This window comes from Capricornis sumatraensis, chromosome 1, assembly GCF_032405125.1.
Source record: "Capricornis sumatraensis isolate serow.1 chromosome 1, serow.2, whole genome shotgun sequence".
Classification (NCBI taxonomy): Eukaryota; Metazoa; Chordata; class Mammalia; order Artiodactyla; family Bovidae; genus Capricornis; species Capricornis sumatraensis.
The window spans coordinates 14,156,797-14,178,704 of NC_091069.1; the positions used below are offsets into that span (position 1 = coordinate 14,156,797).

The window sequence follows — 21,908 nt, forward strand, 5'->3', positions numbered from 1 at the left end:
ATCTGCACCTGCTCTGAGAGTCAGGCAAGCTCAGCAAATCAGCCCTTCACAAGTGGCCTCTCGGGGCCAGAATCCTGTCTGTCCCTGAGCGCCACCATTCAGTGGAAGACTCTGGTCCCCAAGTCAGTGAGAAAGATGGCAGTTCCTGCCATGGGAACACAGGCATCACCTGGAGAGGACCTAGGTACACTTTCCAGGACAGAACGACAAAGCAGGGGCTCAAAGAATGCTCAAACTACCGCACAATTGCACTCATCTCACATGCTAGCCAAGTAATGCTCAAAATTCTCCAAGCCAGGCTTCAACAGTACGTGAACCATGAACTCCAGATGTTCAAGCTGGATTTAGAAAAGGCAGAGGAACCAGAGATCAAATTGCCAACATCCGCTGGATCATCGAAAAAGCAAGAGAGTTCCAGAAAAATATCTACTTCTGCTTTACTGACTACGCCAAAGCCTTTGACTATGTGGATCACAACAAACTGTGGAACATTCTTAAAGGAACAGGAATACCAGACCACCTTACCTGCCTCTTGAGAAATCTGTATGCAGATCAAGAAGCAACAGTTAGAAATGGACATGGAACAACAGACTGGTTCCAAATAGGAAAAGGAGTACATCAAGGCTGTATATTGTCACCTTGCTTATTTAACTTATATGCAGAGTACATCATGAGAAATGCTGGGCTAGATGAAGCACAAGCTGGAATCAAGATTGCCGGGAGAAATATCAATAACCTCAGGTGTGCAGATGACACCACCCTTACGGCAGAAAGTGAGGAACTAAAGAGCCTCTTGATGAAAGTGAAAGAGAAGAGTGAAAAAGTTGGCTTAAAACTCAACATTTGGAAAACTAAGATCATGGCATCCAGTTCCATCACTTCATGGCAAATAGATGGGGAAACAATGGAATCAGTGACAGACTTTATTTTTGGGGGCTCCAAAATCACTGCAGGTGGTGACTGCAGCCATAAAATTAAAAGACGCTTGCTCCTTGGAAGAAAAGCTATGACCAACCTAGACAGCATATTAAAAAGCAGAGACATTACTTTGCTGACACAGGTCCATCTAGTCAAAGCGATGGTTTTTCCAGTAGCCATGTATGGATGTGAGAGTTGGACTATAAAGAAAGCTGAATGCTGAAGAATTGATGCTTTTGAACTGTGGTGATGGAGAAGACTCTTGAGAGTCCCTCAGACTGTAAGAAAATCAAACCAGTCAATCCTAAAGGAAATCAGTCCTGAATATTCATTGGAAAGACTGACGCTGAAGCTGACACTCCAATACTTTGGCCACCTGATGTGAAGAACTGACTCACTGGAAACGACCGTGATGCTGAGAAAGATTGAAGGCAGGAGGAGAGGGGGATGCCAGACTAGATGGACATGAGTTTGAGTAAGCTCCATGAGTTGGTGATGGACAGGGAAGCCTGGTGTGCTGCAGTCCATGGGGTCACACAGAGTCAGATACGACTGAGTGACTGAACTGAACACAAGAGGCAATGGGGCTGTCCTGAAAGGAGAGCTGGTTGGACCATGTATGCCTGGGGGTGGGGCATGGTACGAGTCCTGCCTTCACTGAAACTCACTTCCAGGTAATCACTAAGCGCGAAAGAGACAGAGTCCCAGCCATCACTTATCATTAGTAGCTGCAGAGATTTACCGAAGGAACCTGGCTGGCTAAGTGGCCACCTGGGCTTAGGAGGTAGAGACAGCAAGGATGCTTCCCTGGTTGCTCAGATGGTAAAGCCCTGATGCTGGGAATGACTGAAGGCAGAAAGAGAAGGAGGCAACAGAGGATGAGACGGTTGGACGGCATCACCCATTCAAAGGACATGAACTTGGGCAAACTCTGGGAGATGGTGAGGGACAGGGAGGCCTGGCGTGCTGCAGTCCATGGGATCTCAAAGAGTTGGACAGACTTGGTGACTGAACAATAACAACCACAGCAAGGATGGCCAACTGGAAATGTGTGGTGACGAATTACCAGGCTGCCTGCTGATTCCCTGGGTACCACCAAGTTGTCCAAAGACCATGTAGGAAGCTATGGAACCTCCTGAGATCAGCCCACCATCTCCCTGCAAATTAACAGAGCAGGTGCAAAGAAAGCAGATGTCCACGTTGCCCAAGCTGGGGCACAGATCAAGGGATCTAAGGTCTGGAATCCATTTACAGCCCAGGCAGAAGAAAAAGTATGGGACAAACCTTGACGTGGCTTCTTCTGCTTCATGTCTGCCTGGCCCAGACTGGCCCGAGTCTGCCACTATGGAGGGACAGGGACTGTCTATGAGGAGACCTGAGATTCAGTACCCAGGGTCAGAGCCCTGGCACTGGCCTGGTCTGCCTTTCTCTCCGAGGGAGAGACCGGCTCCCTGAGAAGCAGGAACAAGACCAGAAAGCAGACCCAGCGGCACCAACTGCAGGAAGCCACTGGTGTCCCCCTGCCACGGGCAGCACAGTCACAGCTGGACTCCCTTCATATCTTCAGGGTCAGCCCCAGCCTGCCTGGAACCCCACAGTAGACGCCCTGCTGTTTAGCAGAAGAACTCAGCCGACTTCTTTTGGAAGTGGAATCTGAGCAGGACAAAGGGCCCTGGCTGGGGCTCTTCAACCAGACCAAATAAACACTTAGCCTCTCACCAGCGAGGCTGCAGTTTATATTTGGAGAAGGGAAGGGAAATGTCAATCCGAGCTGAGTTTGGGATGAACTGACTCTTGGCCAACAGCTGGAGCATAGCACCCAGGGCAGGGTTCCTGCTTGTCGGGGTCTCAGCTGCCCACCTGCCTCCCCAAGCTGGAGCAGCCAGTGGTACATCCGGCCCCAGGGTTATTCTGTAGCCTGATAACTGAGCACCTGACCGCCAACATCCCCCGGAGGCATGGGACCCTGCCAGGTATGGGAGAATCCCAGAGCTGCTCGCTTGAGGTCCCAGAATCCCCTGGGGGCCCATCATGACAACAGATTCTGAGGCCAGTCCTAGATCTGTGAATCTAACTCTCCTGGGCAGGACTCTGTGCCTGGCTCTTGTGGCACCAGGATGTGCAACTGTATCAAGGAACCCGGAGAAGGCAAAGTGACCTCTGATGCCTCCCAAAGCCCCCTTCCCAGTGCCCACAAGACATGCGTGGTCTCTCCTATCTGCTGCGGCCACTTCCTAAAACGCTAGGGGGCCCACGGTCTCAGGCACCTTCAGCTGAGCATGCCTCCAGTCACCCTGCAGGCAGCTGGTAGCCCCACCCAACGAGATTAGGCCAGCTGAGACTAACAGCGGGGAGTAAATCAACTCAGTTCACGGGGGAGAAATGTGTTGCTTACAGAGGTCTTTTTTCAAAGAGGAGCCATTAGTGGTCTTGGTATTTTGATCATCAGAAAATTACCCATGTCATGTTGCCATTAAGAGAAAGCAAAGCCCAATAGTAAGACAGAGAGGCCTGGATTGGGGCTGGTAGCGCCCCCCGCCCCACTCTGGAGTTGTGTACCTCCCCAGCTCAGGAGTGTCCTCTGCAGACCCCTGCCTTGCAAGGGTGAGTCCCTGATGCTGGCTGCAGAGCAGCAGGTGCCTGAAATTAGGTGGGTACCCACCATGATGGACAGTTACGTAGGCCTAAATTCAAGTCCCTGGTGGTTCAGATGGTAAAGAATCTGCTTACAAGGCAGGAGACCCAGGTTCGATCCCTGGGTCAGGAAGATCCCCTGGAGAAGGGAATGGCTACTCACCCCAGTATTCTTGCCTGGACAATCCCATGGAGAGAGGAACCTGGCGGGCAATACAGTCCATGGGGTCGCAAAAGGGTTGGACACACTGCGCGACTAACACTTTCTTTCTTTTCAGGTTCAAGTCCAGACTTAGCCATTTAAAGGCTCTATGACCTTGTGCAGGTCTCTTAAAGTCTCTTAGCCATCCTCGGCTTCCGATTCCTCACACATAAAACAAGAAAATGTGCATTTTATAGGAACGCTATGAGGCCCTCTCTTACCCCTTGCTCCCAGACCCACAGGTCTGCACAAGCTCTTCCACCTGCAAAGAAGGCTCTTCACTGAGAGCTCAGCCCACCCCTCTCTTCCTTAGGGACACTACCCCCACCACCCCAACAGATCAAGTGCTCCAGGGCTCGCAGTGCCTTCAGGACACAGGCCTTCACGGCAATCACACACTGACCTGCAGGACAGGCCTGGCCCATGGGCGGCCCTAACTGAAGGATATCCAGCAACGGGCCTTGGGAGCTCCGTGTTCAGCCCCAGCTCCAGACTTGACCACTCAGGCACCCCTGCTTCCAACCCCTGTGATACCCCACTCAGCGCCCTGCCCTGCACGGGCCCTCTCAGGCTGTCTGGCACCTCTGGAGCCTCACAACCCCAGAGGCTGCCTGCTGTAAACAGGTCCCCACCCCAAACTGCCCCTGGCCAGCCACCAGAGGCCGCTTCCCAGGACTGGGCCCCACGTGGCTCTCCAGATTTCTCGTAGTAACACCTTCTTGGAGTTTCAGAAGCAAAGCAAGTCATTTGCCAACTATTTTTTCCCATTAATCTCACAATGCATTTGCTATTTTCCCTCCATAATGACTCATTTAGCAGCAACAGAGCAATTAGGCAGACCACAGAATATTGATTTTCTAAGTGGGAGAAGTGTCCGCGCGGCGTCTCTCTAGGCCTGTCTCGGGCTGCCTCCTCCTCCATGATGGGCTGGACGTGAGGAGAGTGGGGCTGGATCTGCTGACAGGATTCTGAGGTCTCCAGGGGAAGCTCAAGACCACGGTGTGCACACACGTGTAAGAGTGAGTGCACATGAGATGATATGAAGGTTATCATGGGACATACATGACCATGTGTTCTGTCCCAGGGACAGAACCCTAGGAGGCAGGCACCATCATCACACCCATTTTAAAGATGAGGAAAGGGAGGTTCAGAGATTAAGTGACTTGTCCCAGGTCACACAGGAAGTCAGGGAGCTGGATCCAGACCTAGGTCAAGGTGCTGGCAGGGCCACACTCTGCCCATCAGGCCGTGCTCGTGTGCCTTGCTCTCCGTGGGATGCAGGGCATGTGCCACTGGTGGCCCAAGGAGACCCCTGAGACATGAAGCACTTGGTCTAAGTCCTACGGCTGCACACCTCTGCCTCAGAGCAGCCTCCAAGCCAGCCTACTGTAAACAGGGCCCCGCCCCAAACTGCCCCTGGCCATCCACCAGGCCTGCCTAGTAACTCTCAGAAAGGCCCAAGGAAAGACACAAGGGCAGGGCCCCCACACCTTCCTCCTCTACCCCCTGACCACCATCTCCGGCCCAAGACAAGTGCCCTACCCAGCTAGTGGGGCACCTCGAACATGGCCCACCTGTAAAAACAAAAAGTTGAAGGGTGAGAGCCAGGGACGGTTTGATGAACTGGGCCTCTATGATGAGCCATATCTACAGATGGCTCCCAAACCAGGCCCCACAGCTGCGATCCTAGCAAGCAAGAGTTTACCACTTCTACCTCCAAATTCCAGAAACTCACTCGAGGCAAGCTGGGACAGGGGCTGTAGGGATAACAGATCCCCAAGGTCCTAGGGACCAATGCCGCCAGACACGCTGATCTTTACCCTGGGAGCAAATGGCTTCTTAGTGGCTAAGGGAAAGAGCTGAAGATCCAGCCGGAAGACCTGGGTTTAAATACCAGCTCTGCTACTTTCTATGTGGCTTTGGGTAGATTCTAATGACCTTCTCTGAGCCTCAGTTTCCTTATCTGTAAAAGGAATAACGCCTGCCCTGACACCCGCCTAGCTGGTATGAGCCCCATGCAGTAAATGATAAAGTGCTACCTAAATGCTGGCCAGCTAAACTTAACAAAAGGGAAGGTTTCCAAGAGTTGGCATTGCTCGGCAAGGGGATGGCATCTCCCCATTACTGGCGATGAGCAAGCAGACACTGGATAGCCCATGAATATGGGAAGCAAAGCATCCTGTTTCCCCTCCTGTGTACCCAGATGCACAATAGCAGAGGAAAGGCTCCCAGCAGCCAAGCACTGAAAAAATTTACTTGCTTTGGTTCACTGGATGCTTCTCTGACCTGTTTAGGCTATTGAATCCCCTCATCACAAATGCCCAATAACATCTGCCAGGATGTAGTGTTCCACATAACCCAGTTTGAGAAATACTCCTGTGGACACTCTGGATAATGACTAGGGGACATAGGGAAGAAAACAAGGCCTTTCAAATACAACCTTCAAGTACAATGCACTTTCAAGTACAACCGTACAATGTACTTTCAAGTACAACCCTGACTGGACAGACTACAGGACCTTCCCCAGCATCAGTGACAAATCAGGGGCAGACCCAGCCCTCAACCTCCCTTTCCAGGATGACAGGGAGACAAACCCATATGACCAGAGCGAAAACTCACTTCAGTGAGACGATGTAAAAAGAGGACTTAGACATGTCCAGGAGGAGACACTCCCAGTCTTTCCCTGCCCTTAACAAGCCCAGAAACTTGGAGGGACTCAAGAAAAAGCAAGCCTCAAGCAGAAATGCCTCCTCCTTCCCTGCTCTTGCCTGAAAACTCACCATCCCTACCCTCACCTGCTGGGTCAGCAAGGGCCTCCTCCAGGCTACCTGAAAGCAGGGCTAAGTCTCCACGACAGTTGACCGTTTCCGAGTAGAAGAGTCTATGGGACCACAGGAAGTGGGTGAATACAGAATCTCAAATCGCCTGTGTGTCCAGGCCCCAGGTGTGGCTCCTAGAAGAAGGCATCAGGCAGGACCGGTCCCGCCCACGATGCTGCTGCGTGGACACACCCTTCCACCCCAGTGCTCTCTCCTCTCTCTGGGGGGGCTTCATGCCAGCATCGGCTGATGAGTCCGGGAACCACTGGCTCCCTGGAAGAGCTCAGACAAACCCATCCATGGCAAACCCATCCATAATGGCGCAGACTTTGCTCCCAGCAAGGACAGAGCTTTATTAATTATTCAGGGGACGGTGCAATTATGCAAATCAGTGGGCAGCCTCTGCCCGACTGCTGTCTTCTGCAGGAGTCCAGGGGGGAGGGGCCCAGAGCCCAAGCAGCTGGGTACAAGAAGGGAGCCACCCAGCCCAGGAAAGGGGGAATAAACCCTCCACCCTTCTGGGCCCACAGAGGGCTCTGAACAGAGCCAGACCCCACTGCATACTCAGAAGAGCTAGTAGCTGACTCTGAAGACCTGGGGGTGCCTTTTTCCAAAAAAATACTATATCCCCAAAGCTGCTGCCAGGCCAGCAAGGCCATCATTCAAGGCTTGCTCCCACAGGTCCTCAAGGCATGGAATACTTCCAAAGTCTCCTCTTAAAAGGCACGCTTCTAAGGAGAGGTAACACCTCAAATTAGTGTTTACCCAAGAAGGTTGTGCAGAATACTACTGCTCCTGGGGTGGGGGTGGAGGACAGGAAACCCCAGATTAAAAAAGATGAAACAGGTTTCTTTCCTGCAGGACTTCTCAGGGCCTACAGTGAGGATGCCCACGACGCCTTTGGAGGGGAACCTCCAGTCTCACCCCCAGGAACCAGGAGCTGAGTCTGATGAACTCTGGACAGATCGCTCACAGAATTCCCTGCCAGGTTCAACATCCCTTGACTCTGAAATTTGTGGAACAGGTTTTCACTAGTCTCATAAACAACCATCATCAATAAACGTGAACTTCACGTGCACAGAGGAGCTAGACATGACCACCGAGAGCGCGCTGGTGGGGCTTTCGGCAGAGTCCCCACCCATGGCCCAGCCGTCACCACCCCTGGCTCTGTCCCCACCCTGAGGTCAGGCAGTTGTGCAGGTGCCCAGCGCCATCTCAGGTCCACAGATGGCTGGGTGGGCTGGGAACCTGGCTGCATGACTAGCAGCCCCCTCAGCCCGTCCAGCCAGAGGTCTCGGTGCCAGACGCACCCACATGAGCAGATCAAAGGCTGGACTGGGAGGCCCTGCCCACCAGCATCACAGCTTTCTCTCATCCTCCTGGGCAGTGAGGAGAGTGATCATGCTGATCTGTGGAAGTGTGGGGGTGGGGGTGGGTATGCTATGCAAAGCCAGTGAGCCCACCCAAGACCTCTGTCACCCCTCCACCTCACCCAAGGTCATCAATCAACAGACCCAAATGCAGCCGTGCTCACTCGCTCTGCCAAGAGCAAAAGAGGTGTGGGGGCCCAGACTGCTGGGGGTGCCTACGAAGAAAGACACTTATAATCACTGAGCAACTGCAAATATGGGGATGGTCCCTAAGCCAGCCCTAGCCTCACACCATGGGGACCCCACCCACAGAGACCAGTAGGAAGGCCCGCCTCCACTGCCACACTCCTCCATCCTTCCAGAACTTCAGCACCCACAGTAGCTCCTGCAGAGCCTGGGGTGGCCCAGGACACTCTCGCATGTACATGTGTGCTTGTTCAGTCGTGTCCGACGCTTTGCGACCCCATGGACTGTATAGCCTGCCAGGTTCCTCTGTTCATGAGCTTCTCCAGGCAAGAATACTAGAGTGGGTTGCCATTTCCTCCTCCAGGGGATCTTCCCGACCCAGGGAGCGAACCCACGTCTCCCATGTCTCCGGCACTGCAGGTGGATTCTTTACCATTGAGCCACCAAGAAAGCCCGTGGGAGCCAGTAAAACTCCGGAAACATGTAAGTACAGACCCCATCTCTGCCACCCACCTGCAGTCTGACCGGGGCAAGTGGCTTTTACCTGCTGGAGCTTCAGTTTCCTCATCTGTAAAATAGGAAGGGGAGGCCTGTGCAGTAGTGAAGAGCACAGACTTGGGAGCCAGGCTTCTTAGGTTAGGATCTTAGCTCTGCCGTTCCGGCTGGGCAGGCCACGTTTCCTGGTTGTAAACCAGGAATAACAGTAGTCAGTAGCAGCACATGGGCTGTCGTGAGATTGGAGTGAGTGCCTCTCTGTCAAGTGCTGAGGGCAGGCCTAGCCCACGGGATCTGTCCATCATGTCAGCTATTACACTGGAGAGGACCCTGGCTTTGAGTCCAGAGACCTAGATCCTAAATCCATCATGAGGGTAATCCCTGATAAGTTATTTTACCTCTCTGAGGCCAGTTTCAGCACCTGTAACATGGGGTTGGGGGGATGAAACAAGGGGAGTGAAGAGGATTAGAGATGACGTACAGACAACACACAGTGCCTGGCGTGCAGCAGACGCTCCGTAAGGGGCAGGTAGGTTAATGATATTAGTGACTGAGCAGGTCGTCTGGAAAACAGACACCACGAGAACAGTGGTTGATGGAGGGGCCTTTGATAATAGAGCCTGACCGCCTGGGCTTGGATCCTACCTATGAGCTGTGTGACTTGGACCCGTGGCTCAGTCTCTCTGGGCCTCAATTTTCTTTTCTGAAAAATGAGGACAAGCAATATCGTTCAGAGCGCTGGTGTAAGGATGACATGAGAAAGCACAGGAAAGGCACAGGGCACGGAGCAGGGCCCATCAAGCAGGTGGCCACGCAGGACAGTGGGCGGTGGTGATACTGTGACACTCAGCAGAGAAGCTTGCCGTGAAGAGTGCAGAGATGAAAGGCATCCTGGCCCCCCTAGCTCCACACCACCTCCAGGGGCTTCACGACCTGAAGGCAGGGCAGCAAAGCCCAGGAGACACAGGACGCTCCCCTGTGCTGGGCGCCCTCCCTCCAGGAATATCAGAGTCCCAGGCACTGAGATATTAGTCTTTGTTTTGCTTTGTTGAGATGGGGAAACTGAGGTTCAAAGAGAAGCAGTGGATGGAGCTGGCCTTGGACTAGCCTACACCTGCTGACCTCCCCGGCAGCTGGCAGTACAGGGCCTGGGGCTGTAAGGCAATCGTGGGTTCACATTCCAGCTCCACACCCCCCAGGCCCAGATTCGTGGGTTCACAGTCCAGCTCCACAGCCTCCAGGCCCAGATTCCCCTGCCCCACCCTCCCCTATCCTTCTCCCCAACCTTAGCAGGCATCTGGCCTCCCCAGCTGGGGATACAGATTATACTGCCTGGCCTGGCCTCTCCAGGGCCTCTGCACAGACCACCACTCTCATTCCTGAGCCTCTCCAGGCTGTCCTTAGAGAGCTCCACTCCCAGGTGGGGCCAAGGACACCTGGTTCAGCCCTAAATTAGCTAGTCCTATCCTATGGGCTTTGACCCAGTGGACCTGGGCTTGAATCACATTACTCACTTGATCCTGGTGATTCCAGAGAGGACCAAGTACACCTCTCTGAACCACTTATAACAGGGAAGTCGGCAAGAGCAGTGAGCCTCAGTGGCTCAGGTGGGCCAAGCACTGGACCTGGAGTTAGGAGACACATCCCAGCTCCAGCTGATTCCCTATATCTCTCTGAGCTTCACCCACTTCCCCTGTAGAAAGCAGACCATAGTCACAAATGCCCTAACTGCTCCAAGCACAGGGTGAAAGTACTTTTTACAGCAGGGAGCCGTGGGCAAGCGCAGGAAGGACTCCTATCAAAGGGGGAAGGTAATTTCAAAAAGCATCACAACCTTAATAAAAAAAGGCACAGCATGCTCATGGGAGGATTCTAGGTCTCAACCAGGGAGTGGATCGCCTGGCTTGGGGCCCCCCAGTATGTGACTTTGGGCCAGGAACATTCCCCTCTTGGAGTTTCAGTAAAATGAGAAACACAAAACACTCTAACTATGAGAAATCAATAAGAATATAGCAATGCCGAAGCAAGTTACTGGGACAGAGCCCTGTCCTCAGCAAAAGGCACAAACTTTGGACAGGGGTTCTCACACCTTGGGGAAACACAATTAGGTCAGAGAGTCTAACTCAGAAGGTCCAGGGTAGGGGCCCAAGACTCTACATTTTGTTGGGTATCTTCATAGGGTGGGCTGGTCAGTCAGGCTCAGGGGCCAGGCTCTCAGCTTCCAAGACAAGAGTGGGGTTTTATCAGAGCTGATGCTGGGATGGAGTTTCCTGATGAAATCTCAGGAAGGGGGAAAGGGGGAAAGAAGGGTAATAGGAGCAGAGGGGTGGAGCTGTTAACAACCTATTAATCTCCTCCCCCGCCGGAAACAGTAATTGCTGAGGTGCATACATCCTTCACGTGCTAACAGTCTGCAGCTGCAATACGAAGCTTTGATTACGAATGTCAACAAGACAGAGCATGAAATTAACTTCCCCTTAGTCAGTGGGCACAGGGAGACGCTGCACTCATTCACTGCCCTCGGTATGAAAACTCCCTACGACAATGTCGCATCAAATTAGAGCCTGTGCTACCAGGCTGGCATCTATATCTCTGCCCGCAGCACTCTCTTACAACCAGGCCCTGCAAACAAGGGCCTGAGGCTGGGAAAAAGGTCAGGGCTGGAGGCAGGTGACGGTCCCAGGGTGAACTGGGAGGTGGCCAGAGCTAGACGGGACCCCCATGGGGGTTTGCCCACTGGACAAGAGAGGGGGGAATCATCATGACAAAGAGTAACTCACCCCTCCGAGTGCCTGATGTGGGGAAAAGTGCAAACCCAACCTTCATCTGGGTCAATTTCTGCCCTGCCAGCCCATCTGGAGAGGCGAGTTGGGGAAACAGACTGTTCCAAGGTAGACCGTGCTGAGTGAGTTAGCCAGGCAGGCCAGAAGCCAGGCTCCTATGACCCTGCACTCGTCGGCTCCAGCCTGGCCTGTGGCTCTCCAGGCTCAAGTGGTAGCAGGAAGGAAGTGGGGTGACAAAGGGAGCTTCTTACATGTGCATGCCTGGGGTGGGGGCATGTGGCTTGGCCTGCGGCAGGACCTGGGCGGGGGGCACCCAAGACTGTGCCCCTGGTATGTGTGAGACGTGTGCACCCACCCACAGGCCCCTACCTGCACAGGCCCACAAAGGACGGAGACTCCTTCTGTCTCAGGGGTTAGTTACTAACTAACTAACAAGGGTTAGTTTCCTTGTAGAGTGGCTGGTGACTGCCCCGTCCATAGCCCAGGCTGCGGATATGCTGCCTGGCTGCTTTGGGGGCTTCAGAGGGTGGGGATGGAAGTGGTACAGCCTCACCCCAATCTGGTCAGGCTCTCCTCGGCCATTTGCACACCCCACCCCCAGGCCGGGAATGCGGCCCAAGACACTCCTTGTAGGCTGATAGACCAGTGGCCAGAAGACCCAGCATGTGAGGTTCTTCACGCAAGAAGCCCTTTTTCCACTCACCCACGGCCGATCACCCAGGAGGCCTGGCTGGCAAGCAGCTAAGCGGGCCCGGCCGCCTGGGGAGAGGTCACCATGCCAGCCGTGAGAGCTGGATGTTTTCCTTCTTGCTTTTTTGGTCTTCCTGTGATCTCCAGTTCTCTTCTGTGGCCCTCTAAAATAGCCATTAATTAGAGCCTGGTAATTAACTTTCTGGTTCGAGTAATATTTTGCAAAGGAATTCCATTAAAGAGTCGATTTGCATATCCTCAGACCTGGGACCTGGAAATAGCCAGGGTTTTTCTAGGAGAATGGGCAAGGCCCTGCAGTACCTCTCAGGCCTGACATCCAGGCCTGGGCTCTGCTGGCACCTATGGGCAGGAGGGGGCTCAGAGGGTGGCCGTCCTGACGGCCTGGGGAGATGCTGAGTCGTGGGAGATTTTCCCCAGGAAGGCAGGCAGTTTTGTTCACAAAACTGGCTGGCTCAGCGGCCACATGCCCAGACAGCAACTGCACACCTGCACATAGATGCCCACATGTGAGAGCTCAAACACAGAACACACCACACACACTGTAAAACAGGGGGTATGTAAACGCACATGCTGGTAGACACGTACACATTAGAAAACAGACACAATAAGAACAGTAGCCAGAACTCCTTGAGTGGTTAGAATGAACCGTATGTCCATAATCGACCTACAAAAACACTTCACGTGGTCCAACCCAACATGAAGTGCCAGGCAGTGTTCCAAATGCTTCACATGCAATTCCTCATTTCAGATCTACAAACACGTACAAGGATGCTTACATATACACACCTTCATGAGGGCAGCTGCATACTTGTAACACATATAAAGACATGCACTCGTGTGCCTGTCAAAGGCATGTGTACATGCCTACAGCCACCTGTACAGGAAAAGGCTTCTCTAGCCTTTAAAACCCCAGCTTGGGGCTGATCACATCCTTACTAGCTAATTTCCGCCGTTCCTAAAAATATTGCCCAGCTTGGATCTCTGGAAGATACACACGAGGGAGCTGCAGATCTAAAAGGAGGGCGATAAAAATGAGAAAGCAGAAATAAATTGGTTCTTTTCCATGTCCGGGTCATGTTCTGTGGCTCCCCCTCCCTCTGGAGATGAAGCCCAGAATCATGTGTTCCTTGGCAGGGCTCCAGGCAGCCCTGCCCCAAAGGTGCCCATGGGGCTCCGAGTACCACACTGCAGGGGGGCTGGGACCTGGACACAAGGCCAGGCTTCTGGGATGGTCCCACCGCCACGCCTTTAACCGCATGCCTCAGTTTCCCTGAATCTAACAACCCCTGCACTGCTTACCAATGCTGTACAGCGACAGACCTCTCAAAGTGCTGTGTAAGTGCCAGGCTTCCTTAACGATAATTATCGGATTAAGAATTAAATCTGGTTCCCTTATGGAGAGCAGAGCAGGGGAGGGGGAGCTGGGGAGCACTCCTTGTAGGTAATTAATGAATTCCCTGCCATACCGCTTGGAAGGCAGAGGCCCATTTAACAAAGATCCACCTACATGGATGGTGGTGAAGGAACCAAGGAAGGCCAAACAGGGCAAGGAAGGCTCTTACAAAGGGCTTGTCGGAACGTTCAGAAGGCAAAGGACAGGAACAGACAAGACTCTAAAGCAGCAGCACAGCACTACTGGCCAATAAACCCAGGAAAACAATGCTCAGTGACTAACCAGCAAGAAATGCAAATAACAAAGAAATGCCACCCTTGTGCCTATACAAACGACAAAGACTGTGTTACCGATGACACCCAATGTTTTCAAAGGCGTGAAGAAACAGGTGGGCACCTCAAAAGTCTTTGGGGGAGTGTAAATTACTACAGGCTCTCGATGGGAAGCATATTTATCAAAAGCCTGAAATTGCTCTTATTTTTTGACCTAGTAATTCTAAGACTTTATCTCATGGAAACAATCACAGATGGAGACAAATGATGCATATTTAAGGATTAAATACCAGCACCATTTTTAATAAAGAAAAACTAGACAGAACATAAATGCCTAGATTACTAAAAAGAAGTATGGTCCAAACATCAAAAATCGATTTTTAAAACACATATAGGACAGGTTTGCTTTCTCTGGTGCAGACAAGTCCCAGGGTCTTTCTACTCGGCTATTTCTTGTGTTCAAAGTAGCTGTGATCCTCCACACAGCCCTCTTCACCTTTCAAGGGACAGTAGCGTCTAGTTCCATCTCTTGAATGATAATAACATGATTGCACGTTATTATTCCCACACTGCAGAGAAGACAACTGAGGCTTACCAAGACGGACTGACTTTTTCCTCCAAATATTAACTTCCACTTACTGAAAACTTACCACACGGCTGTCTAACCGCTTTCATGTGTTATAACTTATTTAATAAAATTTTAGAAACATTTAAGAAATGTGCAAAACCCAGTGTTAGTTGCCAAGGAAACAGCACTGAACAGGACATTTTCTATTAAGTACATGATGAATATATTAATATTAATGTTTCCAATGACGTGATTATCATCAGACCCATTTTGCTGATGGGCAAACTGAGGCTCAGAACAGTTAAGGTGACTTGCCCCAGGAACTGCCTGGCTTTAAATCCAAAGATCACATACTTCCCATTACTCCCAGACACTGAAATGCACAATCATCTCAAGATCACCCAAGAGAAGGCGGACGAGTACTGGGCACTCGCTGTCTACAGCAGGGGAGGGAGAGAGTCAAGAACACCCAGGCCTGGGTGCCCAGCCCAGTCTGCATCTACTGTCAACAGAAAACAGATCCCCTCTTCCATTTTCTCCAGTTCCTCACCAAGCTCCCTCTCCCTGCTCCAAGAAATGCCTCACCCAAAGGGATAGAACTGATTTCTGCCTACTCAGGGCCAATGGAGGGCCCCTGAAAGCCCTCACCCCTACCTCCCAATTATCTCCCTCCCTTAGTCTTACACTGCTGGGAATCCTACCCTTGGTAACTTTCAGGTGTGGGAACTCCTGGCAACACACATATTCCCTGGACAGGGCAGTCAGTCCCTTGCTCCCTGATCAGCCTTGGGTACCTGCTCCTGGGCTGCCCACCTGTGTGGAGGGCCAGCATCACCCAGAGAGAATACTGCGGAGGGGGAAAAAATGAAGAAGGCACTGTATTGCCAACCGACCCTCCCAGCTACTTAGGAACATTAATAAATAAATGAGTGAGTTCGAAATTATCTTCTGGGAGGGCAGAAACACCACATCCAAGATCGCTTTTACCAGCATTAAAGCTGTCTTGTAAATGAGGCAGGAACATTTCCAGTCTGCAAAAAAAAAAAAAAAAATGCTTTTGCCAGCACACCTTTCACCTGGGACGCCTCGGAGCGGCATTCATTTCTATTATCCACAGGCAACGATTACCTGTCCTTGGTGCTTATCTCCAGAACCTCCAAAGAAGAAATGAATGTTGAGGGGCCCAGTGATCTTGGAGACCAGCTGGGAACCTCCCCAGGCTGTTTTCAGGGAAATAAGTATAAAGGCTCAAATCTGCGGCCCTTGGGCTTCCCAGAGCTCAGCTATGCGCCCTCCCCAGCCCTGGCTGGCTTGACTCCAGGCTCACAACCAGACATCAGCCCTTTCCCCGCCATCTCCACACCTGGACCAGACTCCCGTTCCCAGGGAGCCGAAAGATCCCAGAACAGAACCAACTGGTTTCCAACCTCCAGATGAGAGGATCCCGGTGCAAAAAATAACCTTCCCAACACAGCAGTTTGTGGAGCATGGCAGAAAGCGTGCGGCAAAGCCGCTTCGGCAGCAGCCATGGAGCAGAAAGATTCACCCAGTGTCAGACCCCAGGCGGCCGGCCCCGAGTGCCCGGTGTTCCTTCTCCACGTGAGCCAGCTCACACTGGCCACCCTAGAGGCCCCCACCCGCCTTCCCATGCCCATCCCTTCATGCGGACTGCTCTCTCTGCACTTACCCCCTTCCTAGGGAGAGGCATGGCAGCTCGGCGGGGTCCCATGGAGCCAGGATTCAACCCCCTCCTCACTGCTGGGCCAAGTCGGAAGGCAGCTGATCTGTCCACCCAGCCTCAGCAGCACCACACCACGTCAGAGTGCGGGGGGAGGGAGGCATCTCTGCACTCACCCAGGTTTGACCATGAGCTTGGGGGGTGGGGTGGGGTCACCAGAGCTGGTTTTACTCACTTGACTCCAAACAGGACGCCTCCAGGAACTGCCCCAGAGACATACCTGCCCGTCCATCCCAGCGGCAGTGATCAATCTATTTCTAAGCAAGGCAGCAAATCAGGAGATCCCAGTCCTAGCAGAGCCTATTTCAGCTCCAAGGCTGGGTAGAAGGATTTCAAATTCCATCTCTCTGCCTGTCCGTGGGAAATCTGGGCTCCCTTCCTGTGCCAGAGGAGCCTCCAAGCCAGATTTTGTTTATAGAAAATTAATAAGACAATCCCACACCACCACCAGTGACATTCTGCTCCAGCTACCGTTCACCACTGGCGCTAGAGACAGACTCGCAGTTTTACTCCCCACCACGGCCCCCACTCTGCACCCCTCCGGCCTGTGGCAAAGCTGACCCGAAGTCAAGCTGGGCAGGACCTGCTCCAGGTTATCTCGACCACGTCCCGACCTCCGCCCAGGGTTGCCAGCTGATTGCTCGGCAGCATCTCAGTGCGGGCTGCCCGCTGGAGGGAGGTAAACACAGCATGCACGCTGCCTGCTCCCGGAGGGCAGACACACTCAGAGGCTGGACCGCCTGCCATCTCTCCTGCTCCCTGGACCACCAACACAAGCACACAAAACTAGGTACGTACACAAGGTCTCGCATGCGGGTGCAGAGGGTCCTGACCACCACCCAGGAAAGTGCAGCGAAGGGCATGTTCCCGAGGGAGAAAGCCGGAGAAGGCAGGGGCCAGCCGGAGGGAGGAAGGCAGCAAACCGGGTGGCCTGCCGCCCAGACAATAACAAAGATGGGAATCGAGGTTTTCAAAGACGCAGTGGCTGCACCCAGCACCGAGCTCCGGCCTGGCTAAATCTTCCTGCCAGGACACGCCTGGTCCCCTGGGGCACTATGGCCATCAGAGAAAGGCTGAGGGTCCTGCCTCGGACTGGGGTTGGCAGCGCGGGGAAGGAAACCAGCCGCAGGCAGCAGTTAGGATGCATTAGAGAGAGCAGCTCCCGGTGGATGAAAATTAAAGGTCTAGTAATTCTCCTGCAGGGTGGAAGGGGTACTCTTCGGGAAGATGCTAGGGGTCAGTTAAACAGTCAGTCAACCTTGGGCAGGAGTTGGGCTATAACTTGTACTCCTCTGCCTGCTAGAACTGAGGAGGAGGGGAGAGACATTTTCATTCTACCTGTGCCTCCCCTACAGGGAGTGCCAACTTGCCAATCACACACAGGGGCACAGCCCTATGAAGGGAGGCAGATGCCAGGGGCCTGAGACACAAGGCTGAATGCTGAAAAGGCTCCTTGGTGCCTGCCCATTCCTTCACCTCCACTTAGCTGAGCAGGGACACGTTCTAACTGGCACTAGAATCCATCACCATGCCTGTGCCCAAGCAGGAAGGTGCCAGGGCTGGCACGCTCAAGGAGGGGAACCTGGGCCCTGAAAGGAGAGGCTGTGTCCGCCCAGTGGCCCCGCACGCGGACAGGATGGCTTGTCCTTGCGAGCTGAAGCCTGCTCTTGCCAGTGACTCCTGGCAGGCTGAACCACCTCCTCTCTCTCCTCTGCCCCACAAGCCACCTCCCCTTGGAATTTCCACACCTGCTCCAGTCTGGCCCGGGTAAAGGAAACGGGGAATTGGAGACACCCCTGGGAGTGGAGAGGTGAGAGAGGGAGCAGCTGCCCGGGGCTGGAAAGGATGAGGCCCTTCTTCCTTGGCCTCGGGCACTGCCCGGTCGCTCGCCCCAGCCCCCAGCGGAGCACGCGCCCTACTTAGAGCAGATGTGTCCCCTAAGCGACCCAGCCCCCTGCTCCTCCCCTCCAGATGTTCACCCTTTTCCTCACCGCTGGGTCTCCGCAAAACCCAGCCGAAATGCCTTTCGTATCGGGCACTCAAGGGCTCCAGAGGCAGGAAGATGGATCCTCGGGTGGAGGTGCCACTTCAGCCCCCAGCGCCGGGCACTGCACCGCCCGGGAAACAATGCCCACCACGGCGAGGCGAGGCAGGACTTCTCGGGGAAGGCACTTCCCTCCGGGCCTCGACCCGAGGCTCGGGCACCTCGTCCTCACCCACCCGGGGGAAGAGAGAAGGGTCCTCCCGTCGCTCCTCTCCGGTCCGAGGTGGCCCCACAAGTTGCCGGAGGGCGGCGTGGGGAGCCCTCGCGCTTTCGGCGCGCCCCCGTCCCGGCTCTCGCTTTGTCCCCGCGCCCTCCCGGGCGCATCCCGGGGCGGCGGCGCGCGGAGGCCGGGCCGGCGGCGGGCTCACCTCTCATTGTCCGCGGCGGAGGCGGCGGCGGCGGCGGCGGCGGCGGCGCTGCGGAACCCCGGCAGGATGTGGCGGAAGCTGTGGTTGCGGTCCAGCTTGGGCTGGCTCTTGGTGCGCTTGATGGAGCCCTTGAGGCGGCGGCTGAGGAAGCCCTGCGCGCGGGGCGACAAGAGGGGGAAGGGGAGGCGGGGTTAGCGCGGCGGCGGGTCCGGGACCCGCGCGGGACCCGCGCCCTGGCTCGGGCGGCCGCGCGGCCGAGGGCGGGCGCGGGCTCGGCCTCGGCCCCTGTAGCTCGCGGCCCGCGCCGCCCGCCTGCCGACCGAGCCGCCGACGGCCCGGCCCGCGCAGAGCGGCCCAGCCCACCCCGCGCCACCCGCCCGTCCGCCAGCCAGCCAGCCACGTCGCCCCCGCCCCCTAAGCCGCTGTTGCCATGGCGACGCCGAGCCGAGCCGCACCGGCCGCGACCGAGGAAGCCCGAGCCCCCCGGGGCGCGGGGGCGGGGGGAGCCCCCGGGGCCGAGGGGGCGGGGCTGCAGAGGGGCGGGGACCCTCGGGGAGCCCTCCGCGGCCGCAGCCCCTTCACCTCTGAAGAGTAACGAGTTCACACCCCCCCACCCACCTGGAGGAGTCCACGCCCCCATCCCGGTCCGGGATTGCCTCTACCGGTAGAGGTGAATGTTCTAAGTCTGGTTGGTAAAGATGGGGGAAACTAAGGCTCTCCAGGAGCGGGCGTCGGGTCCTCTGGGGAACAGCCGGCCAGCGCAGCTCCTGGTCACCTGGACCCCTAACCCGGGCGTCTTTCCTTTCGCAGGTGACTGTCACAGGTCCTCGGGGTGGAGCCCTTTGCCTGGAACCATGGTACCCCAGCAGGGGCAACGCCCCTAGGGACAGGGTGACCTAGCATCTAGCTCAGGGAGGAGCTGAAGGGTTTGCTGAGTATCCACACTGCGGGCTTCAAGATTTGGAGCCACCTCTGGGGGGAGGCTGGACCTTCTCTAGAGGGACTGCTGCTTGGCCCATTCGTGACTTAGGGCAGTGGGGGGTGGGGGGAGGTGGTGGTTCAGCTCCTGGGAGGAGTATGGCAGATCTCAGCCGGGCTCCCCATGTAGCCATCCATCCATCTACCAGGCTGCGCTGGACTCTGAGACCTGAGCCTAAGCTGAGCCCAGCCCCAGAGCTCCAGGTCTAATAGAAGAGACAGGGAGGAGACAGCAAGCAGTACAGCAGGTTGAACCAGTGTTCCCTTTAGAGGTGACGGGGTAGACTGGGGGCTGAAGCGGCCACAGCCTGGTGTGTTCTGGACTTGGCACCTTCAGGCAGTTGGAGGGAGGGGAAAACTGAAGGAAGAGGGATTCCCTGTGAGTCAGGTTGTCCAATATGGATTTTGGGGACTCACCTACCCCAGCCTCACTTCCAGGTGATATAAGGACAGAAGGAATGGGATATTAACTCATTTGGAAGTTAACGTTGTACACAATCTGAACACCATATTTCATCCGTCACACCACATTTCATCCATCACCTCTCTGGTCTGGAGAGAGAGTTGGACATTTACTGTCGGCCACGCCCTTGCTGGGTCTGTCCATCTCCCTGATCCTAGCACCCTAGACGTGATGAGGACAAATGTTGATTACACACATCATCTCATGTCACCCACACAAAGAGAAATGACAGAGAAACATCCCTTTCTGCAAATGAAGAAACCTTGCTCAGAGAGGTGAAATGACTCACCCAAGGACACACAGCTTCCAGGCCTGCCTGATGTCCATAGGAGGCCCCCTCCTCTGCCCACTTTCTTCAAGCTTTCCCTTTTCTGATCTTTCTGCCCCTACTTTCCCCTCCCTCTCAATCTGTCCATTCATAGAAGACCAATTCCTGTAGCCACATGTCAAAATTCTGCGTATCCTTCAAGGCCCAGCTGAAATGCCATCTTATTCAGGCCTTCCCAGGTAGTGGAGTCCAAATGCCTCTCATCTCTACAGTCTGGTATTACCCATTAAGGTACTCTAATCACCTGCAGTTCAACAACTAGAGGGTTAGGTCACCCACTTCCAGAGGGGTGATGCAGATGTATCAGAAACGGTGGCAGGCCAGGGGAACGGCATGCTTTCTGGGAGACACAGCAGCAAAGCAGGGACGAGCACCTCCAAATAAGCTCTTGCCGCTCCCAACCTTGGCCTCTTGCCAGGTGTGGGAGGAGGGGGAAGCACCTGGCTAACTTGGAGGGGTTCTTCTCTCACAGGTGTTGTCATCAGGCGAGTTCTGCCAATGGGCTTGTAGTTTTTCTTGGTTTTTATTCTCCACCCTGATGAAAATTTTACAGTTTTTACACTCTTGTGGTACAAAGAACCGTGGAGCATGTTTCACAATTTATGTAGTTCATCATGTAGCAGTGTGGACAGTTCTGTCCTATTCCTGAGTTAAAAAAAAAAAAAAAAAAGTTTTCTTCCTTCTAGGAGGTTGAATGGGACACATATCACTTTGTCTTTCCACCCTCACCCATCCAAGTTACCCTTAATACTCATCTGGTAAGCACTACTTGTCATCTTTGAAGTCTATTCTGGATGGACTCCCCGGCAGCCACCCAAACTGATCATAACCTTGTGGACTCAAACTCTAAGGCTGACTCATTTCTCCACTGTCAAGAGCCTACTACATGCTAGACACGATGGCCAAGACCATGAACACTATGAGGTGAGCAGTACATAGAATAAGAGGCGGACAGGGAGCTCCGATTCACTGGGAAGGTGACTGTTCGGGGGAATGGAGAAGTCCCCCATTAAGCCCCACCTCACCACACATGTCCACCCTGGAGGACCTTGAATCCCCCTGAGGACCCAGCTCAGGACTCTACATATGGCAGTTTGAACAAATGCTCATCATCCTAGAAGGCCCAGCTGCAAGGGGACTCAGATCCAAAAAACTGTATTATAAGGGTGAATAAGGCCCAGAGAGGGGAAGGGTCTTTCCCAAGGTCACACAGCAAGGGTAATCAAAGACTCTGGCCTCCAGTTCCCTGCCCTGTCCAGCCTCACAGCTTGCCTACTGACCTCCTGCATGGGGTGAAGGGACAAGGGTGGCTCCCCACCAGCCCTGGATGAAGAGAGATGACCTTTTCTCCTGTCCTTTCATGGGCAGGCCCCAAGACATGATTTCTGGAAGAACTGCAGCCTTGAACTCAGAAAGAGGGACTAGTCGATCTTTAGAGGCAGTGGGCAAATCACGTCCCTTCTTTCAGTACAAAAGGGTACTCGAAACTCACTGCACTGACAGTATCCAATGGCTGAGAGCTGGGAGCCAGAGGCCCACAAATAGGGCTCAAATCCAGCTCCAGAGACCGCTGGCTGCAAGATGCTATGCAAGGCCCCTCACGTCTCTGAGAAATGGGTGGGGCCTGCAAGGAGGATG

At 54.1% G+C, this 21,908-nt stretch overlaps 1 protein-coding gene across 2 annotated transcripts in view; it reads right to left on the reverse strand.

Moving 5' to 3' along the window:
- Positions 1-21,908, reverse strand: part of DAB2IP (DAB2 interacting protein) — a 136,712-nt gene that overhangs the window by 69,349 nt on the left and 45,455 nt on the right. For both annotated transcript variants that reach the window (XM_068982910.1, XM_068982920.1), the window contains exon 3: positions 18,502-18,653. In XM_068982910.1, the coding sequence (XP_068839011.1) occupies positions 18,502-18,653 (152 nt within the window). The remainder of the gene's footprint in view (positions 1-18,501; positions 18,654-21,908) is intronic.